General features: G+C 41.7%; 2 protein-coding genes across 6 annotated transcripts in view; both read right to left on the bottom strand.

The window, feature by feature from the left end:
* LOC134226558 (sodium-dependent transporter bedraggled-like) overlaps positions 1 to 18,292 on the bottom strand; it is an 822,794-nt gene that overhangs the window by 634,052 nt on the left and 170,450 nt on the right. The gene's annotated exons all lie outside the window — the stretch shown is intronic.
* On the bottom strand, positions 1,923 to 3,842 carry LOC134226544 (probable cytochrome P450 9f2). Its single transcript, XM_062707383.1, has 2 exons — positions 3,532 to 3,842; positions 1,923 to 3,467 (listed from the first exon to the last, which is right to left on the bottom strand). The coding sequence occupies exons 1-2, from the start codon at positions 3,741 to 3,743 to the stop codon at positions 2,072 to 2,074; spliced, it is 1,608 nt and encodes a 535-aa protein (XP_062563367.1). The 5' UTR covers positions 3,744 to 3,842; the 3' UTR covers positions 1,923 to 2,071.

The raw sequence follows: 18,292 nt of genomic DNA, 5'->3' as shown, positions 1-18,292 counted from the left end.
CTAAGTGCGTTTTCGTTTCAACACTTTTACCTCTCACTCACTTTTCTCGAGAATTATCGCAGATCAATTACAAAATTGTATGGCCGCGCCGGGATTCGAACCCAGAATAGTAACAATCATAGCCGTAGGGATGCGCTAACTCTAACCACACCACCACGCTACCTGTATGAAAGCATTAACTTATTTGATCCACATAAGCAAGTACAATTTGCATTGATGATGACACGCAAAAACTCGAATATTAGCATTAGCATTAGCATTGAGCAATTCGCACAAATTCGTAGGTGGTACAAGCCAAGACTATTGTATGAAAGTAGCATCACTTTCATCCACAGATATTGATTTGGGACGAATCACTATCTCTTAGATGGAAGCAATGCACTCTCCAATAGTCGATATCTGTCCTGGCCACGTCCTTGCGAATGCTGATGAAGGGGAAGGATGGTTAGTTGGACACCTACTTAAGAAAGATGCAAATGGAGTTCTCATAGGTGCCACGAAAGTTTTTGGAATTGTTAGTGAGGAAGGTTATAACAGTAGAACTCGACACGCAAGGACTCGAATATGAACGAAAAAGAGTAATGGTAAAAATGGTTATTTATCACTCTCCCGAAAAACGATTTCTTTCCGAAAATGTTCATGAGGGACCATCATGTGCTCCTGAGATTGAGTGAGCATTACGAACCCTGTTAACAACAATATCTCCTTAAATAGATTTCGAGAGTTCTTGGAAATAAAAAAACTTTTTCAAAAAATCTCTAGGGCTTTATCATAATCCAGTCATCCTTGATTTTTGTCTACGGCACTCGCTCACCAATCATGACAACGTCCGAGTCGGCCCACGTTATCGCCCGGATCAACGAGCTGGAAAGTGCCATGGAAGACATGCTCCTCACCATGGACGAATCTGCCCAAGCGCTCGGAAGTCTGACGGCCAAGATCGCTGCTCGGCGCAGTCGCAACCCGCTGGAGCCGGTTCCGTTCGAACTGTTTTCCGATTTCTGCCACGATTGGATCGAAAAGTGTAAGATGGCCACCGAAACGGTCCGATTTCAGCAGCGAAAGACCAACGGAGAGCTGCAGGTCAAGTGCCAACTGGTGAACGAGAAGCAGAAGTTGGCGGGTAGCGACAGCATTGTGGTCGACCACGAGAGTTTGACGATCCAGAAGAAGGACAACGAGCGGAACCTGCAGAATGTGACCGCCACAAGCTACGAGTTGCGGATGATTGGCGGTGAGGTGAACCGGGACACGACCCGGGAGAAGATCAAACTGGCCGAGACGATGCAGCAGTACGGGCAAATTGGGGAGGATTGCGTTAAGCTGGAGAGGAACCTGGGCGAGTTGGAGGCGAAGATCGAGCGAACGCAGGCGGAGATCGACGAGCTGGCGGCGGTGAATGAAGAGCTGAGGAAGAAGGCACAGCAGTACAAAGTGCCAGGGGTGTTGGACATTGCAAGAAAAATAAATGAATTGGAGCACGCCGAGATGCAACTGATGGAAGTTGTGGAAGAAAAATTGGTGAAGTACAGTAAATAGGAGTATTTTGGCTGGGTACAAATAAATGATGATCAAATTTAAAATTGGATTATTTGCCATATATCGCATACGAAGGATTTTGATAAAAAACTGATTATTTAAAGCGATATATCCTTCATTTGGTTCGCTTCAAACGATTTTTCTATCTGATGGGAAAAGGATGCGCATAAATTGGATTCGTACATGTCGTTTGTAAACAATAATGGATGTAATGTCTTTATATTTTGGTCGAATTACGACTATTTACGCGTTTTAAGCAATCTCTTCACCATCGAAAAACAGAAATTAATTATTTTCGACACGCGCTGATAAATATATACTTTTTCTAATTTTCTACATCAGAATTGGTTATCTAATGTCTCGACAGAACAGTACTAAATAAATATTTTTCCAAACGGTACAAAACATCTTTATTCGCCATAATAATTTCTTATCTCACGATACGCGAGATATAGATATTTGCCTCTTATCTAAATTAAACATTGAAAAAAGTATTTGATTTGTATCTTATCTATAGTGATTTCCCCTTGATTCACCGCAATTTAAGATCCAAATGCATTCCGTCTTGTGGGCCCACATTAGTAAAACCCTTTCTCAGCTGGATCGGTATTTGGGTTTTTGTTCCTCTGACGAATGAAAACTTGCGCAGAATATAATACATTATGGCTTTAACTTCCATCAGGGCAAACCGCGAGCCGATGCAGTTTCTTGGTCCGATTCCGAATGGAATATACGCTCCCAGATTGATATTTCCCTTGTTTTCATCGTTGAACCGCTCCGGGTCGAATTTTTCCGGATTTGGGAAATACTGAGGATCGTGATGCAACCCAGATGCTGGGAACCAAACGCATGTTCCTTTATCGATCGTAAATTTTAAACCCTGACCATCATCGAGGGTGTAGTCTTGAGTGCAATATCGATCAACGGCCGGTGCCAAAGGCCACATTCTCAAGGCTTCCGAAACCACCATATCCATGTACTTCATCTTCTGTAGGGCGTCATAGCTCAGTGGCTTTCCATTGAGTTCCTTATCCGTTTGTTGGATCTCCTCGTATAGTTTCTGCTGCACATCCGGATTACGAAGTAACTCATACGCAGTGAACACAGCACAGGAAGAAACGGTATCGAACCCACCTAGGAAAAATATCAAACACTGCGCAATCATTTCTGCATCAGACATGTTCTTTACACCTTCCCCTTTGCCAACATCTGACTCCTGAACGGTGGCGAAACCTTCCTGATCCTCCTTCTCTTCCTGGTATTTCAAATTGCCTTTGCGAGCCTGCAGCAGCAGATCAATCATGTCATGCCGCAGGATTTTCTTACTTTCACGAACATTAATCGTCTCCAGGAATACCTGCGTAAAATAATCGGCTTGCTCTCGATCCAACAGGTCAATTCCAAATTTGGAAGCAAACTTTGGAAAGATTCTCATGAACAACATTCTAATGATCACTATCGGTCGTCCAAAACCCATCATCTTTTTGCCGTGGTACATAAACTCGTGTTCCTGTTCCTTAAAGCAGTTCACCTTAATCCCAAAAGCACACGAAGCAATCACATTGATACTGATCCGACTCAGCAAATCCTTCATTTCCACCGCCACCCGTCCCGTGCCTTTCGCCTCACTCAGATAGTGGTTCATCATTTCCTCACAGCATTCACCCATCAGGGAGAACATTTGTCGCATTTTGCTCCCCGTGAAGGCCGGACTCAACGTCGCTCGCATATCCTTCCACCGTTGGCCATTCATCGCGAACAACGTCTTGCGGAACAGCGCTTTCGGATGATTCGATTGCTCGTCGTCCAAGCCGAATGTCGGACGATGATCCACGAAGTTGTTGAAGTCCTTGATGCCGATTTGTTTGATCAATTCTGGATCGCGGATCACGAAGAAGGGGGTAATCGTTTCGAACATTCCGAAGACTCTGTGTATGACATAACGAGGAAAATTAGTCAAACGAAAGAGTTGCCAAATCTTGGGCCACTTACTTCACACCGGGAAATTTGTTGTACATCGTCTGGACGAAATCGTTGAAGGTGACCTTTCGCAGCAGGAGAGGTCCCGAAGCGCCCAGAAACGGTGTTACGGCCAACGACGGAATCGGTTTATCGTGGAAGTAGTCATTGTTGCGCGTTAGCCAACGGTAAAGGTAAGCGAAAATCGCCACCAGAACTCCCACATGAAGAAGATTGACTTCCATTATGATTGAGGTACGATACGAAACTGGACTGCTCCGCTGTAAAAGCAGTCAGTTTAAATATAATCAGAATTAAATTGATATGGCATCTTCAACGGGTTCGGTTACCGCACCGGTTCCCAGAGGACAATTGATATTGCACTGTCTTTATCAAAATTGCTAGCTCCACACGGTGCGGTTGCGTGATAATAAAAATTTATAGCCAAGAAGAAGGAGCGCGTCTGATAAGCATATAAGGGAACACACCTCACGTTGTCTGCGTTGGAGGAGTAATCGCAGCGTTGTTCTTATCGCCGGTATTGTCAGTTAGGGGTAAACAATTGCGATTTTTTAGATAAAAAGATTCGAATCGAATTCGAATCACGAGGTTCAGATTACATACCTAACCTACGTCTAGGTTAAAATTGTAAAAAAAAAGTTCAAAGACCCTTCTTGATCTTAACACTCGAGCACGCGCGCTGTTGTATTTTGTACAAGAATGTGAATTTCCATTTTTTACCTAAGTCAAATATCGACATGAAACCAACGTGTATTCCTCAAATCATTTACCACCACTAAATGATTTCCGGTCAGTTTTGGCTTTAAGTGGGGGACCAGGGGACAATTTACTGAAGCAACCTCCTTTAATTCAATGATGCGGAATGATAGTTGAAAGTTTTTACCACAATGTTTGGCAAAATACCTCAAAATTTGTAAGATTTAGAAAACTGCTGACCTCTGCAATGTCGTTCAAGTGGTCAGAACCATCATGATAGAAGTAAGATTAGTTTGGAATTCATCCGCTTGGCGTCGCTCATGTATGAGGAATTATTTTTTAGGTGAAATATCTCGGAATCTATCAGATTTAGCAAGTTACGGTTGTCTACAAAGTTTTTCGGGTAGTAACATCCAATCTGGAAGCAGAATTAGTTTAGATTTCATCCGCTTGACGGCGCAAGTAAATGGGGAAATGCTTGTTAGGTGAGATATCTCGCTAACTATGGGACTTAGAATGTTGCCGTCTTCTACAAAGTTGCTTGGGAGGTAAGATGAAGGAAAGTTTATTTTGGAAATCAACTGCTTGGTATGAGGAATTATATTTTAGGAATTTGATAGATTTAGAAAGTAACTGTCTTCTTCAAAGTTGTTTCGCGGGTTATATTCAATGTGGCAGGAGAATAAATTTTTAATTCAACCGCTTGGCGGCGCTAGTGTATGAGAATTACTTGTAAGATGAGATATTTCGTAATCTGTGAGATTGAGAGTGTTGTCGTCTTCTACAAAGTTGTCCGGGTAGTAATATCCAATGTGGAAGCAGAATGTCTATATTTCATCCGCTTGGCGGCGCTAGTAAATTAGGAAATGCTTGTTAGGTGAGATATCTCGCTAACTATGAGACTTATGTCGAATTCGTTTTTTTTTAAGTTCCAACCTAAGTTGGAACCAGTTCCAACCTAAGTGCTGTCAAAGTGTTTTTTTATTCGCTCAGGTTGGAACTAGGTTCGCACTAGTTCCAACCCCAAAGCTGTCGGGTTCGCACTGTGTTGTTTCACGGTTTCGCACCGGGTTCACCAATACAACTGTACTTTAACTGTCAAAACCATGTGAGTGGGTGGGACTGGGCGGAATAAACAAGCAGAAGGGGAAAACGAAACTGTCTGTTATTCAAATAAAATGCGCGTTGAATTTTTTTCCGGAAATTTTGTTATATTTGTTATTGTAGTTTTAAATGAAATTAATCCGGTACTGTTGTCTAGATTCAGTTTTAAAAATAATTGTTAGGGAAGTTATTCATAAGTTCATTCAGGGTTTTCCTCACAGATTGTGTCCTAAATTAGGTCGGTGGATGGAATTAGTTTGGGAATTCCTATTGAAATCCGTTACAAAATCCGCTAAGAATTGTCAGAAAACTATATTTGAGAAAAACTGAATAGAATAAAGGATTCTATATGCACACTTTCTTTTGAAATACTGCCAAAAACTCTTTCGTGCGTTTCAGAATTCAATTCCAGTAATTCTTTCTAGAATTCGTGTATGCATTCATTGGCCATATCTTTCAGGTATTCCTCCATATTTTTTTCTGAGAGATCTCTTCGAGATGAATTCCTTTGCAAATCTTCTAGGAATATATTTAAATACTGTTCCAGGATTTTCTCTGAAGGTTGTTCCAGGAATTAATTTGGAGGAATTCCTCTGAAAGTTCTTTGAGGAATTCTTCTGGAAGTTCCTTTAGGAACTCCTCTGGAAGTTTATTGAGGAATTGCTACGGAAGGTCTTTAAGGAATTCCTCCGGAAGTTCATTGAGGAATTCCTCCGGAAGTGGAGGTGCTCTTCCGGAAGTTCTTGGAGTAGTTCTATCGGAAGTTCTTCCAAGAAATCCTCCAGAAATTCCCCCGGAAAACCTTCACGAGTTTCACCGGAAGCTAAAACAGAAATTCTTACGGAAGCGTATCCTAGAGAATTTTTATTACATGTTTCCGAGTGTCTTAAAAAAAAAACTTTTGCAGAAATAGTGATTGGAATTTCAATATGATTTATTAGATGAATTCTTGTAGGTCGATTTCTTGGTACAGTCGACTCTCTACATCTCGATGTTCTATATCTCGATATCTCTCCCTATGTCGATGGTTTCCTCAGTCCCTTCAATTTATATACATTTGGACTTTCTACATCTCGATAACCTCCCTAACTCGATAACCTCCCTATCTCGATATGTTCTTATCATATTATGTTCAGGATTCACTCTCCTTATGTCGATATGTGCAAATTTTTAGGCTACTAGACCAGCGTTGGACAATAACAAACATATCAACAACAGCAAACGACATTTGTTTTGTTGTCGTTTTTCATAGTAACGAGCATTTTTGGATCTAGTACCCATTTCAATTTTCCTTCTATTCCTCGATATCTCCCTATCTCGATGGTCCCTTCAATATCGAGATGTGGAGAGGTGACTGTATAAAAATGTGCACGGGATTATAGAATATAATTAAATACATATATCCGCCGCCCAAAAGTAAATTCCATTATCCGTAAAAATCAGTTCACGCACTTAAACATTTTTATTTATCATGATCTGATTAGTCAAGGCCAACGCACTGCCAGTGCACTGGATGTCCTGGATCATATGTTTCGAATCAAAACAAACACGATGCTACGCACACCAACATATTCAATGACAGATGGAACTGAAAATGTTTTTTTATTCAGGGTTCGGGTTGGCACTGACCCAGGTTTAAAAACGAATTCGACATTAGAATGTTGTCGAGATACTTTGGAATTCATCTGCTTGGCGGCGCTTTCAATTGGAGAATCGCTTGTTAGGTGATATATATCACATCCTGATAGATTTAGAAAGTCTTCTACAAAGTTGCTCGGCTGGTAAGTAATTTAAAAGCAGGTTTAATTAGGAATTCATCTGCTTTGTGGTGCTAGTGTATGAGAAATTACTGGTTAGGTAAGATACTTCGCAATCTGTGAGAGTTAGTAAGTTAACTTCTTCAAAGTTGTTCGGGAGGTAAGAATGATTGTGATGGAGGCAAGTTTGTTTTGGAATTCATCTATTAGATAGCACTAGTGTATGAGGAATTACTTTTAAAGCTGAATGAATCGCAATCGGTAGAATTTAGAATGTTGTTATATTCAACAAAGGTGATATAAGCCAATATAAAAGCAAAATTAATTTGGCGACGCTAGTGTATGAGAAATTATATATTATATGAGATATCGCAATCTGTCACGCAATCGTCCTTTATAAAGTTGTTCAGGTAGTGAAAGCCACAATGGAAAACAGGTTTAGTTAATAATTCAACCGCTTGGCTGTGCTAGTGTGAGAAATCACTTGTTAAAATAGATATCTGCAATGTGTGGCATTTAGAGAGCTGCCGTCTTCTACAAAGTTGCTCGAGTGGTAAAAGCATCCAGCTTTTCACTTTCACCATGGCGGATGCTATAAATATTTTGACCAGACACTGAGCTGGAATTCTCATCTAAGGACAGGCATTACAGAATCTAAAACAAAATTCAATCGCGTTTTCAAGGACATACCACTTAATGCGGAGGCAGCGGACAACTTTTGTTTTTATTATTTCAGCTTTGCTGCATCGCAGCATGCGTGGAATAATGAAAATGACAGTTATACGATGCTTTAATCCAGCTTTCCATTCTCGCCTTAATGGCGGATGCTATAAAAAGTTTGACATTAACTGCTTTCAGACACTGAACTGAAATCATCGTCTAAGCATGCATTGATGTTCTTCGTCGTCAACGACAACCCAAAATTTGTTATTTTTTCGTCAACAATCTATACTCGAGTATCCAACTTTACTATTTTCCAATTTCATATAATCAATTTCCAAGATAACATTTTAATTTTTAATGCTTTATTTCAGAAATCTTTGTTCAGACATCGCTGTGTGAGGTGATTCTTGAAATTAATTTCGGATACCCGTGCCTGTCATCCATAGGGCAATTTTGTGGGGCATTAGCGGTTTGATTTTGCCGGCAACGAATCGCTAGAAACTTGATGAGCTCTCTGTCGTCGTAGAGTTGAAGTAGGGTTCAGAAGTTATCTGGCCTTCGGTAGAAGGTGATACTATACCTATAAGGTCAATACAAATGTCAACATAAATTTTTAAATAAGCTTTAGGACTTTTGGTCGCAAATTCAAACATTATCCTTGTGCTCAGTTTTCGTAAGGTGCTGATAAATGGCTGCATGTACATGAAGTAATAAACGTCTTCCAATCGTTTTAGTTACACTTGATAATTCTGTTATGCTCCATTTCCTTAAATTCCATACGTAGCAGTGCATTGGATAATATTTCTATGAACTGGACCATACCGGTGTGTATTCTAAATCCCAACACGAAAAGTTGCTACAGCACACCCTGTCGTACAAAAAATCCACAATGCTGTAGTAGACCCAATTGCATACAAAGCATGCAGAACCAATGCCGATCGTGATCTTTTTTTTTATGAGGGTCATTTAATTTCGTGACATTTAATTTCTATGTGGGTCTTAGATATTTTTTTATAGAAGTAGGTATCCATCGTTCGTTGTAAATCGTAATGTTGATTATTGTGCATAACGAAGCAGTTTAGTATATTATTGGGGCAACACATGTACAACTACTAAAGAGGCATCTACGGAAGCCGAGAAACGCAAAACGAGAAAATAGACAACACTCGACTAGAGACAGTGAGTGTTCTGCTGGAAAGTCTAGTGGTCGTATTGCGAGAAGTTTTAAGGCAAACCGGAGTTGCCTGAAATGAAATGTGTTTGTTTACCAGGATCCCATTTTGAAAATTTCCTGCCGTGGGGTCACTTAGAACAAACCTTATCCCGCACAACGTCGTACTTGTCGAATTGAGCCCTAGCTTCCTCGCTAACAAAAATTGCCTTCCTCCCATCAATATGGCGTGCTGATGAATGAGTTGTCGAAGCCCAGGACCAGCTGCGGCGTTTCCTGCAATACCCATTAACCACCAGCAGATTTCCAGCGATTCGATGCCGATAAATTCAAACCGCCGCAGGCCGCAATCTGTTCGAGAATTACTTTCGAGCTAGAGCCTCCCTAGAGCCTCGGTTTGGCTTGAGGCTTAGGTACAACTCCTTCTGGAACGGAGCAGAACTCCCAGTGTCAAAAGTAGTTTCAAAACGAAGCAGCAAAGACCCTATACCTTAGATGTAATGTTGGTTCTCCACTTTAATGACAAGCTGCCATGCAATAGTGAGAGCGAATCCAAAAGACTTTTTTGACGATGCCCCTCAAAGTGGATTGGCGATGGCAAGGGTATCCGAAATCTATTTCACCTCACATTGCTTTGTCTGAACACATTTTTTGATTCTGGAATAAAGCATATTAAAAATTAAAATGTAATCATGAAAAATGTGAAAATTGTAAAGTTTGATACTCGAATAGATTGTTGACAAAAAAATAACAAATTTTGGGTAGTCGTTAGCGACGAAGAACATCAATGCATGCTTAGACGTTGATTTCAGTTCAGTGTCTGGAAGCAGTTAATGTCAAACTTTTTATAGCATCCGCCATTATGGCGAGCGTGGAAAGCTGGATATTGAGTGGTGTGCCCTCCGAACCGCGAGTAAATTTTGTTTTGGATTCCGAGATGTTTGTCCCTAAGCAAACGTTAATATTCACGAAACCAATGACAACCATTGAGTGTTTATTTACAAGCAAAATGATGCCCTTTCAAATCATTCAAATTTTGCTAATTTTCTTTTTCCTTTCAGATTATATTTTTGAATATGCTGAGAATGATGATTAGTATTCTATAAGTCGAAATGAAACTCAACAAAATTTCAACAGTTTTTCATATTTTTAATAAATGCCAAAACTATATGTGCTGATGGAAAGTTTCCCGAACTAGAGTAGGAACCCATCAGAAATTTCCATTTTTTACCTCTTCAAAATCAACGCTTACCCAAATCTTCGTGTCCAGAATTTATCCAGCTTTCCACGTTCGCCATAATGGCGGCTGCTATAAATAAATCTGACAGTAACTGCTTCCAACGCTGAAGTGCTTCCGACGCTTCCGATGGTATCTTGGCAACTATTTTCACATTGTTTATTTATTATTCTGTAAGCAGGCACATCATGAAAAAAACCGGAGAAAATTCGTAAAGAGCTTGAAATAATTATAATCAATTAATTAATTTGACGAATATATATTCATCATTTTTATATTTTAGGTGAAAGAATGACAATCACAACGAAGGATTAATACAATACCAACAAATAAACATTGCTCTGAACAGCTTGCAACGCAACAAAGTTTATTTTAGTTTTTGCATTCAGATTTAAGTACTTCTGTGCTCTGTAGGATCCGAATGAAGGCACGTGGGCATGCGTACCGGACCGAATGCTCTTGGTTCTAGCAATTTTTTTAACTATCAACTCTCCTATGAAACTGCATGTTGATGAGTGAGAACGAATCGTAGCTTTTTTAAATACCTCACGCTCGGACAAATCAAAATGTGCAGTTCTGTGTTTTTGCCCATTTTAAGAACATTCGAACTCCTCGGTTGAAATCGGAATCGAGTGCTAAAATCTTATACAATGAACTCCGTTTCGTTGAGTTGCGTAAAGGACGTATGCTCAAGGAAAATTCCGACAACAAAAGCGGATACGTCATCTGTAATAAGTATACTCACAAATGTAATTGCCATGCCATATCAAGGCGGTAGCGCAAGTAACCCAACGCAAAATAAAAACTAGTGTAAGCATAATGTTGAGCATCGTATTTTTATTCTTACCCACGATCGAAGGATCAGAAGGGCTGTGGATATTTGGAGTAGTTCTGCGAGAAGAAACACGTGATGGAATTACGTTTCCCCTGCCCTCGTCGCAACAGAATTTTTTTTAAATCCTTCTGCGTAACGTAGTAGGTATAATTTAAATATAAGGAATTCGAAATTCTTTAACGAAAGCAAATGCATTTAACTACACATTTTGGCTCTCCCGGACTTATTTTAAAAAAAAAAGCTTTTCAACTCAATACAGAGTAGTTCCATGAAAAATGGATTGTCAACAAATTTGCTTCAGAGCAGCCAGAACGTTCAGTCGGATGCGAATGTCTATGTGGCTTCAATCGAATCTACACGGAAGTAACATGGATTCAAGTGTAAAAACTTAACTAAAGCTTGCTCGAAAACTTGTTATGTTGCAGGCTAGACAAGAATAACTGGTACTTTGGTATTATAATCATCCTTCGTTGTAATTGTCCTTCCACCTAAAATATAAAAATGATGAAGTTATATTCGTCGAATCATTAAGTTGTTTCTAATAGTTGCAAGCTCTTCACGATTTCCTTCAGTTTTTTCTATGATGTGCCTGCTCACGTAAGAAAGAATAAATAAACAATGTGAAAATAGTTGCTAAGGATACGGCCACCGTCGGAAGCGTCGGAAGCAGTTACTGTCAGATTTGTTTATAGCAGCCTCCATTATGGCGAACGTGGAAAGCTGGAAACAATATGGTATACCTAATGATCAGCAGAATTACAAAATTTATATCTCTATGACCCAGCAGAAAACAAAGTCGTACCAAAACATCTCTCCGTCTTCATGATTGTTATCTACGTTATATTTTTCCACGTATTCTTCACTGATGAACTATCCACAAATCTTCATTTATATGCATTTCTGAGGAAAAAATACATCGAATCCGATTCATTTTCATTAAAAACGGGACAACTCAACATTTGATTAAAAGATACTACTTTAATAAAATGATGATTTCATGAAAGTGAAGCTAACCTTCCATCATTTTTCGATACGACAGGTAGGAAACAAGTTTATCCATCTATCTGTGTGCATTTCATGGCAAACTGATTCCTACACAGTAAAATATTATGAAAATTAGCCACGACGGAATTCATAATTGAATGTAAAATTCGGAAACAGAATGTGTACCAGATCATAATTTTAAGTTTCTGTGATGTAAATGATAAAACCATTGAAATTTCAATTGAATATATCTTAATTTTACATGACTCTACCGGAAACCTTGGTGAGCGAGCACGTGGCTGTCAAAACAAATCAAAACAAACTTCACTGCATTTCATGCAAACCGCAGCTGGCATCTATTTTACTCATATAAGAATCAACCTAAACGGATATCACAGCATATGAAAATAAAGCAGCCTTTATGACGCTGCATTTCATCGCTGCTTGTTTTTTGCTTCTTCCGGCGAGAAATCTCTGATGCATTCAGCATACTGAGTCTCAAATGATTCCGTCTCGATGGAGTTTCCGTGTCATGTATATTCAAGCTATCGATTAGCCTAATGAAGAATTAACGAATCACCAAAACGTTTAACCTGTTACACCTCGATCAACTCGATATCAAGAAGCGGAAATATCCGAGACGATAGCAAGTTCGGCTCTCACTCTGCAGACCAATGTTCGATTCCCATGCTCTGCTCCTTTTTTTTGTTTTCAAATGAAAATAAGAACTGTAAAATTCCAGCACGCGTAAATTTAAAACAACCTATAACTTTCTGTTATTTAACAGGGAGCAGATTTGTTACATCTACTTGAACGGAAATTTACAGGTTTTGTTCGTACTGTGTAGTTTAAGTGCAATCATCGTTTTATTGACGTAGTATCTTTTACTAAAATTTTGAGTTGTCCCGTTTTCAATGAAAATGAGTCGAATTCGAGTTGCGGAAATCACGGTTCCTTTGAATGTTGTCGCGAAAATCGCGGATTTATTTTTAAGTTCTCTCGGTAATCGCGGTTTTCCAGATTTTTAAACTTGTTTGAACAAATTCAAAATGCAATTGTAGACGTGTATAAGGGTCAGTAATATTTTGACATCCAAACACGTTATATACGAATAACGTTTCAATTATCGTACGGATGTGGTAATTTGAACAATGTTTGGCAGACCGTCTGTTAAACAGACTGATTATATTACCATTTGGGATTGTCGGAACGTTGAATTGTGTTTAGAGCTTAGTCTTTGTTCCCGAAGCTTTTGACATTGGTTCCCTTGAATGTTGCTACAACCATTGTGGATTATTGTTATGTTTAGGGGAACGATAATTAGCGTATCTTGCGTTCCAAGGGTTGACGATAAATTCGAATTAAACGTATTGAAATTGGCATATGATAACACCAGGACTGAGCTGGTTTTTTAAACACCTTAACTCGGTTGAGACATAGAGAGGTTCTTGTTCTCTATCTCTTCGACCATCTTATGTATTGTCAATTATGCCTATGATTGCTTCAGTCAGCTATTTATTTCGAGCGGTGCTGCCATTTCTTGATCCAAAATTTCTCTTTTTACAATTGGTCATACGTTTCCACATGCCTGCTCAGTCATTTCAGCAATTGAGACCCCCTAGAAAACACTGTTGTTGGCACATCCGACGAAACACTAGTTACTTGTGGTAAATGGGTGGTCGATAGACGATGCAACTCCTCCGATTGGGTACTTGTTTATTCATTAGGGATCATATCAGAATCACACAACTCAAGGGAGGGGCTAGAAAAGCCAATGCAGTATTGAGGAAACGGAAAGATACATTAGACCCGTATTGGGGTTCCCGGGATGCTCGTTAAGGGTTGGGGTACTTACACCCTTGGATAAAGCAAAGGAGTTCCCAGTCCTAGATAGTGGATCTTATGTCTGGAGTATTACTCGGGAGGCGCAATAGGCGGTTGTGGCGACGATACAAGTCCCCATTTTTCAGAAAGTAGATGAAAGCGGCGGTAATGGCAGTATCATTTAAAAAAGGGTCCCTTATGCTTATGGGTCGGGAGTCGTAAGGGACCTTGGGAATTTGGTATTTGGGACACTGGCACAAGTAAAGTTCCACCAAGTTAGGAACATCGCAGACTTTACAAAGTTTTCGGAAGCACCCAACCATGCAATTAGGGAGGTCTGTCTAGCTAGAGGTGGTAACTTTTACTTTCTGAGTTGCGTTTTCGAGGATGTGCGGTATGTGCCAAGTGCGGTACCAGTCTTTCCATAATACCTGTTTGCCTTTCTCGTACAACAAAGTTGTACCGAAAGGCTATAACATCACTCCAAAAACGAACTTTTGATAGAAGGCTCGGAGACCCATAGTGTTATATACCGATCGACTCAGCTCGACGAACTGAGGTGATGTCTGTATGTGCGTATGTATGTGTGTTTTTTTTTCTTCCTAAGCAATGGAGGGGGAATCTGCTCAACAGACATCCTGGGTTGTCCAGGAAGTGCGGGGTTAGGGACCACCTCCAACAGCAAACGAGGGAGGCAGGACTACATCCCCGAGCCGCTAAGCCGTTTCCATTGCCGCAAAGCCCATAGTCCTTTCGGTTCAACCAGAAAGTAATGCTTCAAAGGGGGGCCAGTGCACGACGCACCCTCGAGGTTAGCTGCGTGTCCTTGCAGCATCGAACATCGTGACTCGCTTTTTTAGAAGAACACCATGGTATCGTGCCAGCGTATTGCCGGCTTTCCAGGTGGCCTTACCACGCCCTATGTCCTCGGAAGGTGGGAAGGGTCGACTTCGCGCCTGCTTCCCTCTGCACAACTGGTATCAAGAATGATGATGCCGAGTGCACCCCAAATTGACCTCTCTGCGATAGGGTCTGTTCGCCAACACACAGAAGGACTTGCCGACGCGGTGCCTACGCCTACTCCGCCTACCGCGTATGTATGTGTGTGTGTATGTTTGTATGTGTACTAATTTTGTAGACACACTTTTTGGAACTTAGCATTATCCGATTTACTCGCAACAAGTTGCATTCGACGGGGAATGCGGTCCCATTGTTTGCTATTGAAATTGACCCGATCGGACATTGCATTTCGGAATTATTGAAAAATCATTATTTTTTCAAATTTTTTTTTTCAAAAATGGTGGCAATGCATTTTAATTAATGCAAAATCATGTAAAATGATTGAAAAAATGTGATCTATTCCCCTAATGAGCTTTTTTTTACCTTTCTAATGTGATTTTCTCAATACATTTTATGATGCACGAGAAAGGCATCATCACTGCTAGGTGGATGATTCTGGGTGTTTTATTCAGATTTTGGTATCCCACAGAGGGACGAATATTTAGCATCGCTGATCTTGATAATATGCTGTTGACGCAGCAAGACAACCTGCAATAGTATTGTTGGCTTACTTGTTGGCAAGGATGTTTTTTTGGTTTCTAAATAATCAACCAATTTCAAATTCTAGCTATTCTTTCTCGGATTAATGCAATGACCAACATAAACAACGTTATAAATACTACTGCAAATGTACGTTTAAATTGAAATGAAACTATTTCCGTTGTCCTTTTACGAACAAAATATCACAAGTCAGTCGAAATCCGCTTGGTGCGGTTTGGCTGAACCCCGACCATATTTCCATTGAACATTGATTTTTTGTAACATGATACCTATTAATACGTCCACTATGCAATAATGCATAATTGCGTATTAGTATTAAGTTTTTAGGCTGATACAAATATTGAAAAACAAAAACAAGAATGACCCACCTAGCGGCGATGGTGCCTTTTTCGTGTATTATAAAATGTAACAAGAAAAGCACATAAGAGAGGTTAAAATTGCACTTTAGTGAGATAGATTCAGTTATATCCATCAATTCACATTTATTTGCGTTAATTTGAATGCATTGCAGCAGTTTTCACCTAACCAAGAAACGGAAAACCAAATCGATCACGTTCTAATCGACGGTAAATTCTTCTCCGACATCACGAACGTCCGCACTTACCGCAGTGTGAATATTGAATCCGACCACTACCTCGTTGCACTATGCCTGCGCTCAAAACTCTCGACGGTGTACAACACGCGTCGAAGTCGTCCGCCGCGGCTAAACATTGGGCAGCTACAAGACGGTAGACTAGCCCAAGACTACGCGCAGCAGCTGGAAGTGGCACTCCCAACGGAAGAGCAGCTAGGCCATCTCTTGAAGATAACTGGAGAGATATTCGATCCGCCATTGGAAGCACCGCAACTGCTGCACTAGGCACGGTGGATCCGGATCAGAGGAACGACTGGTATGACGGCGAATGTGAGCAGTTAGTTGAGGAGAAGAATGCAGCATGGGTGAAATTGCTGCAACACCGCACGAAGGCGAACGAGGCACGATACAAACGGGCGCGGAACAGACAAAACGGAGGAAAAAGCGCCAGCAGGAAGATCGAGACCGTAAAGAGACGGAGGAACTGTACCGCGCTAATAACGCACGAAAGGTCTATGAGAAGTTGAACCGTTCACGTAAGGGCCACGTGCCACAGCCCGATATATGTTAGGACATAAACGGGAACCTTCTTACAAACGAGCGTGAGGTGATCTAAAGGTAGCGGCAACACTACGAAGAGCACATGAATGGCGATATGGCAGACAACGGTGGTGGTATGGTAATGAATCTAGGAGCACGCGCGCAGGACATGCGACTTCCGGCTCCGAATCTCCAGGAAATCCAGGAGGAGATCGGCCGGCTAAAAACAACAAAGCCTCTGGAGTTGACGAACTGCCAGGAGAGCTGTTTAAACATGGTGGTGAAGCACTGGCTAGAGCGCTGCACTGGGTGATTACCAAGGTTTGGAAGGATGAGGTTCTGCCGCAGGAGTGGATGGAAGGTGTCGTGTGTCCCATCTACAAAAAGGGCGATAAGCTGGATTGTAGCAACTACCGCGCAATCACATTGCTGAACGCCGCCTACAAGGTACTCTCCCAAAATCTAAGCCGCCGACTAACTCCAATTGCAAGAGAGTTCGTGGGGCAGTACCAGGCGGGTTTTATGGGTGAACGCTCTATCACAGACCAGGTGTTCGCCATACGTCAGGTATTGCAGAAATGCTGCGAATACAACGTGCCCACACATCAACTATTCATCGACTTCAAAGCCGCATATGATACAATCGATCGGGACCACCGCTAATGCACGAAAACGGATTTCCGGATAATCTGACACGGTTGATCAAAGCGACGATGGATCGGGTGATGTTTTTTTTTTTTTTTTCACAAGGGAGAATGCATTTACACACTAACCCAGTACACGTGCATTGTAGTTGCCAAACTACCACACGGAAGTGTACTGGAGTGTCGGACTCGACCATACCGGTAATACCGACTAAACTCCCTTGGGCTCCACCATCGTTTCCCCCAGGAAGTACCTCCCAGCACTACTTCTGGGGGATGGCAGTACTAAACGTACTCGCTCATTATCGCTCACACAGGCACCCGTCCCATGCGAGACTGACTTGGGTGCTCGCACACCATTCACACCATTTGAGTCTTACTTGCATGCTCTCCCGGGCGCTCCGCTGCCATGCCTCGAGGTGTCAATAGCGGTAACTGCCTGGACCTACAGATATTACGCTACGACACTCCTGCCTCAGCACGAGCAGATCAATCACACCACTGCCGAAGCAGACCACACGCTACCCTGCCGAAACAGGGACACTCCCCATGCACCACATGTGCACAACTGTAGGTGTGTGGGTACAACCCACTGCTACCCTGCCGCCGAAGCAGCTTCTCCAAAGACCATTCGCTCCATGTGACCCTTATTCGGGTGCTCACTCTAACACTCCACTGCCATGCCTCGAGGTGTCGATAGCGGTATGTAGGGACAAATCCACGATACTACGCTACGACACTCCTACCTCAGCATGTGCAGTCCATACTCAGACTTCTGCTGCGCTTCGAGGTGACAATAGCGGCGACACGCTATGACACTCCTGCCTCAGCACAACCAGATCACTCACTCCCTGCCGAAGCAGCTCACGCGCTACCCTACCGAAGTAGGGACACCAATTGGCACTCCCTGGGCTTGTGCTTTTGAAGCGGCACACAGTCGCTTTGATAGAGTCTGATTACGGGCACTTGTGGTTTTTTGGGAGGGATTTCAGCAGAGCCCACTGCTAAATCCCACCACGCCCTAGGCAGTTCTCCCTGACTCACAGACAGCTGGGGAGGGGTCGTCAATCCCTTGGACATGTTCCATGCTGTCCCTGCTGTCCCTGCTGCCCCCCGGGATCGGGTGATGTGCGTAGTTCGAGTTTCAGGGGCATTCTCGAGTCCCTTCGAAACGCGCAGAGGGT

Source organism: Armigeres subalbatus, chromosome 3 (assembly GCF_024139115.2).
Source record: "Armigeres subalbatus isolate Guangzhou_Male chromosome 3, GZ_Asu_2, whole genome shotgun sequence".
Classification (NCBI taxonomy): domain Eukaryota; kingdom Metazoa; phylum Arthropoda; class Insecta; order Diptera; family Culicidae; genus Armigeres; species Armigeres subalbatus.
The sequence above is the reverse complement of the archived record's forward strand: the minus strand, read 5'-3'. Positions and strand labels throughout refer to the sequence as shown.

Excerpts from the sequence above, each read along its gene's own strand:
- LOC134226544 (XM_062707383.1), bottom strand. The coding sequence starts at position 3,743 with ATGGAAGTCAATCTTCTTCATGTGGGAGTTCTGGTGGCGATTTTCGCT. Across the intron at positions 3,468-3,531 it reads AACAAATTTCCCGGTGTGAA|AGTCTTCGGAATGTTCGAAA; the intron begins GTAAGTGGCCCA and ends TGTCATACACAG.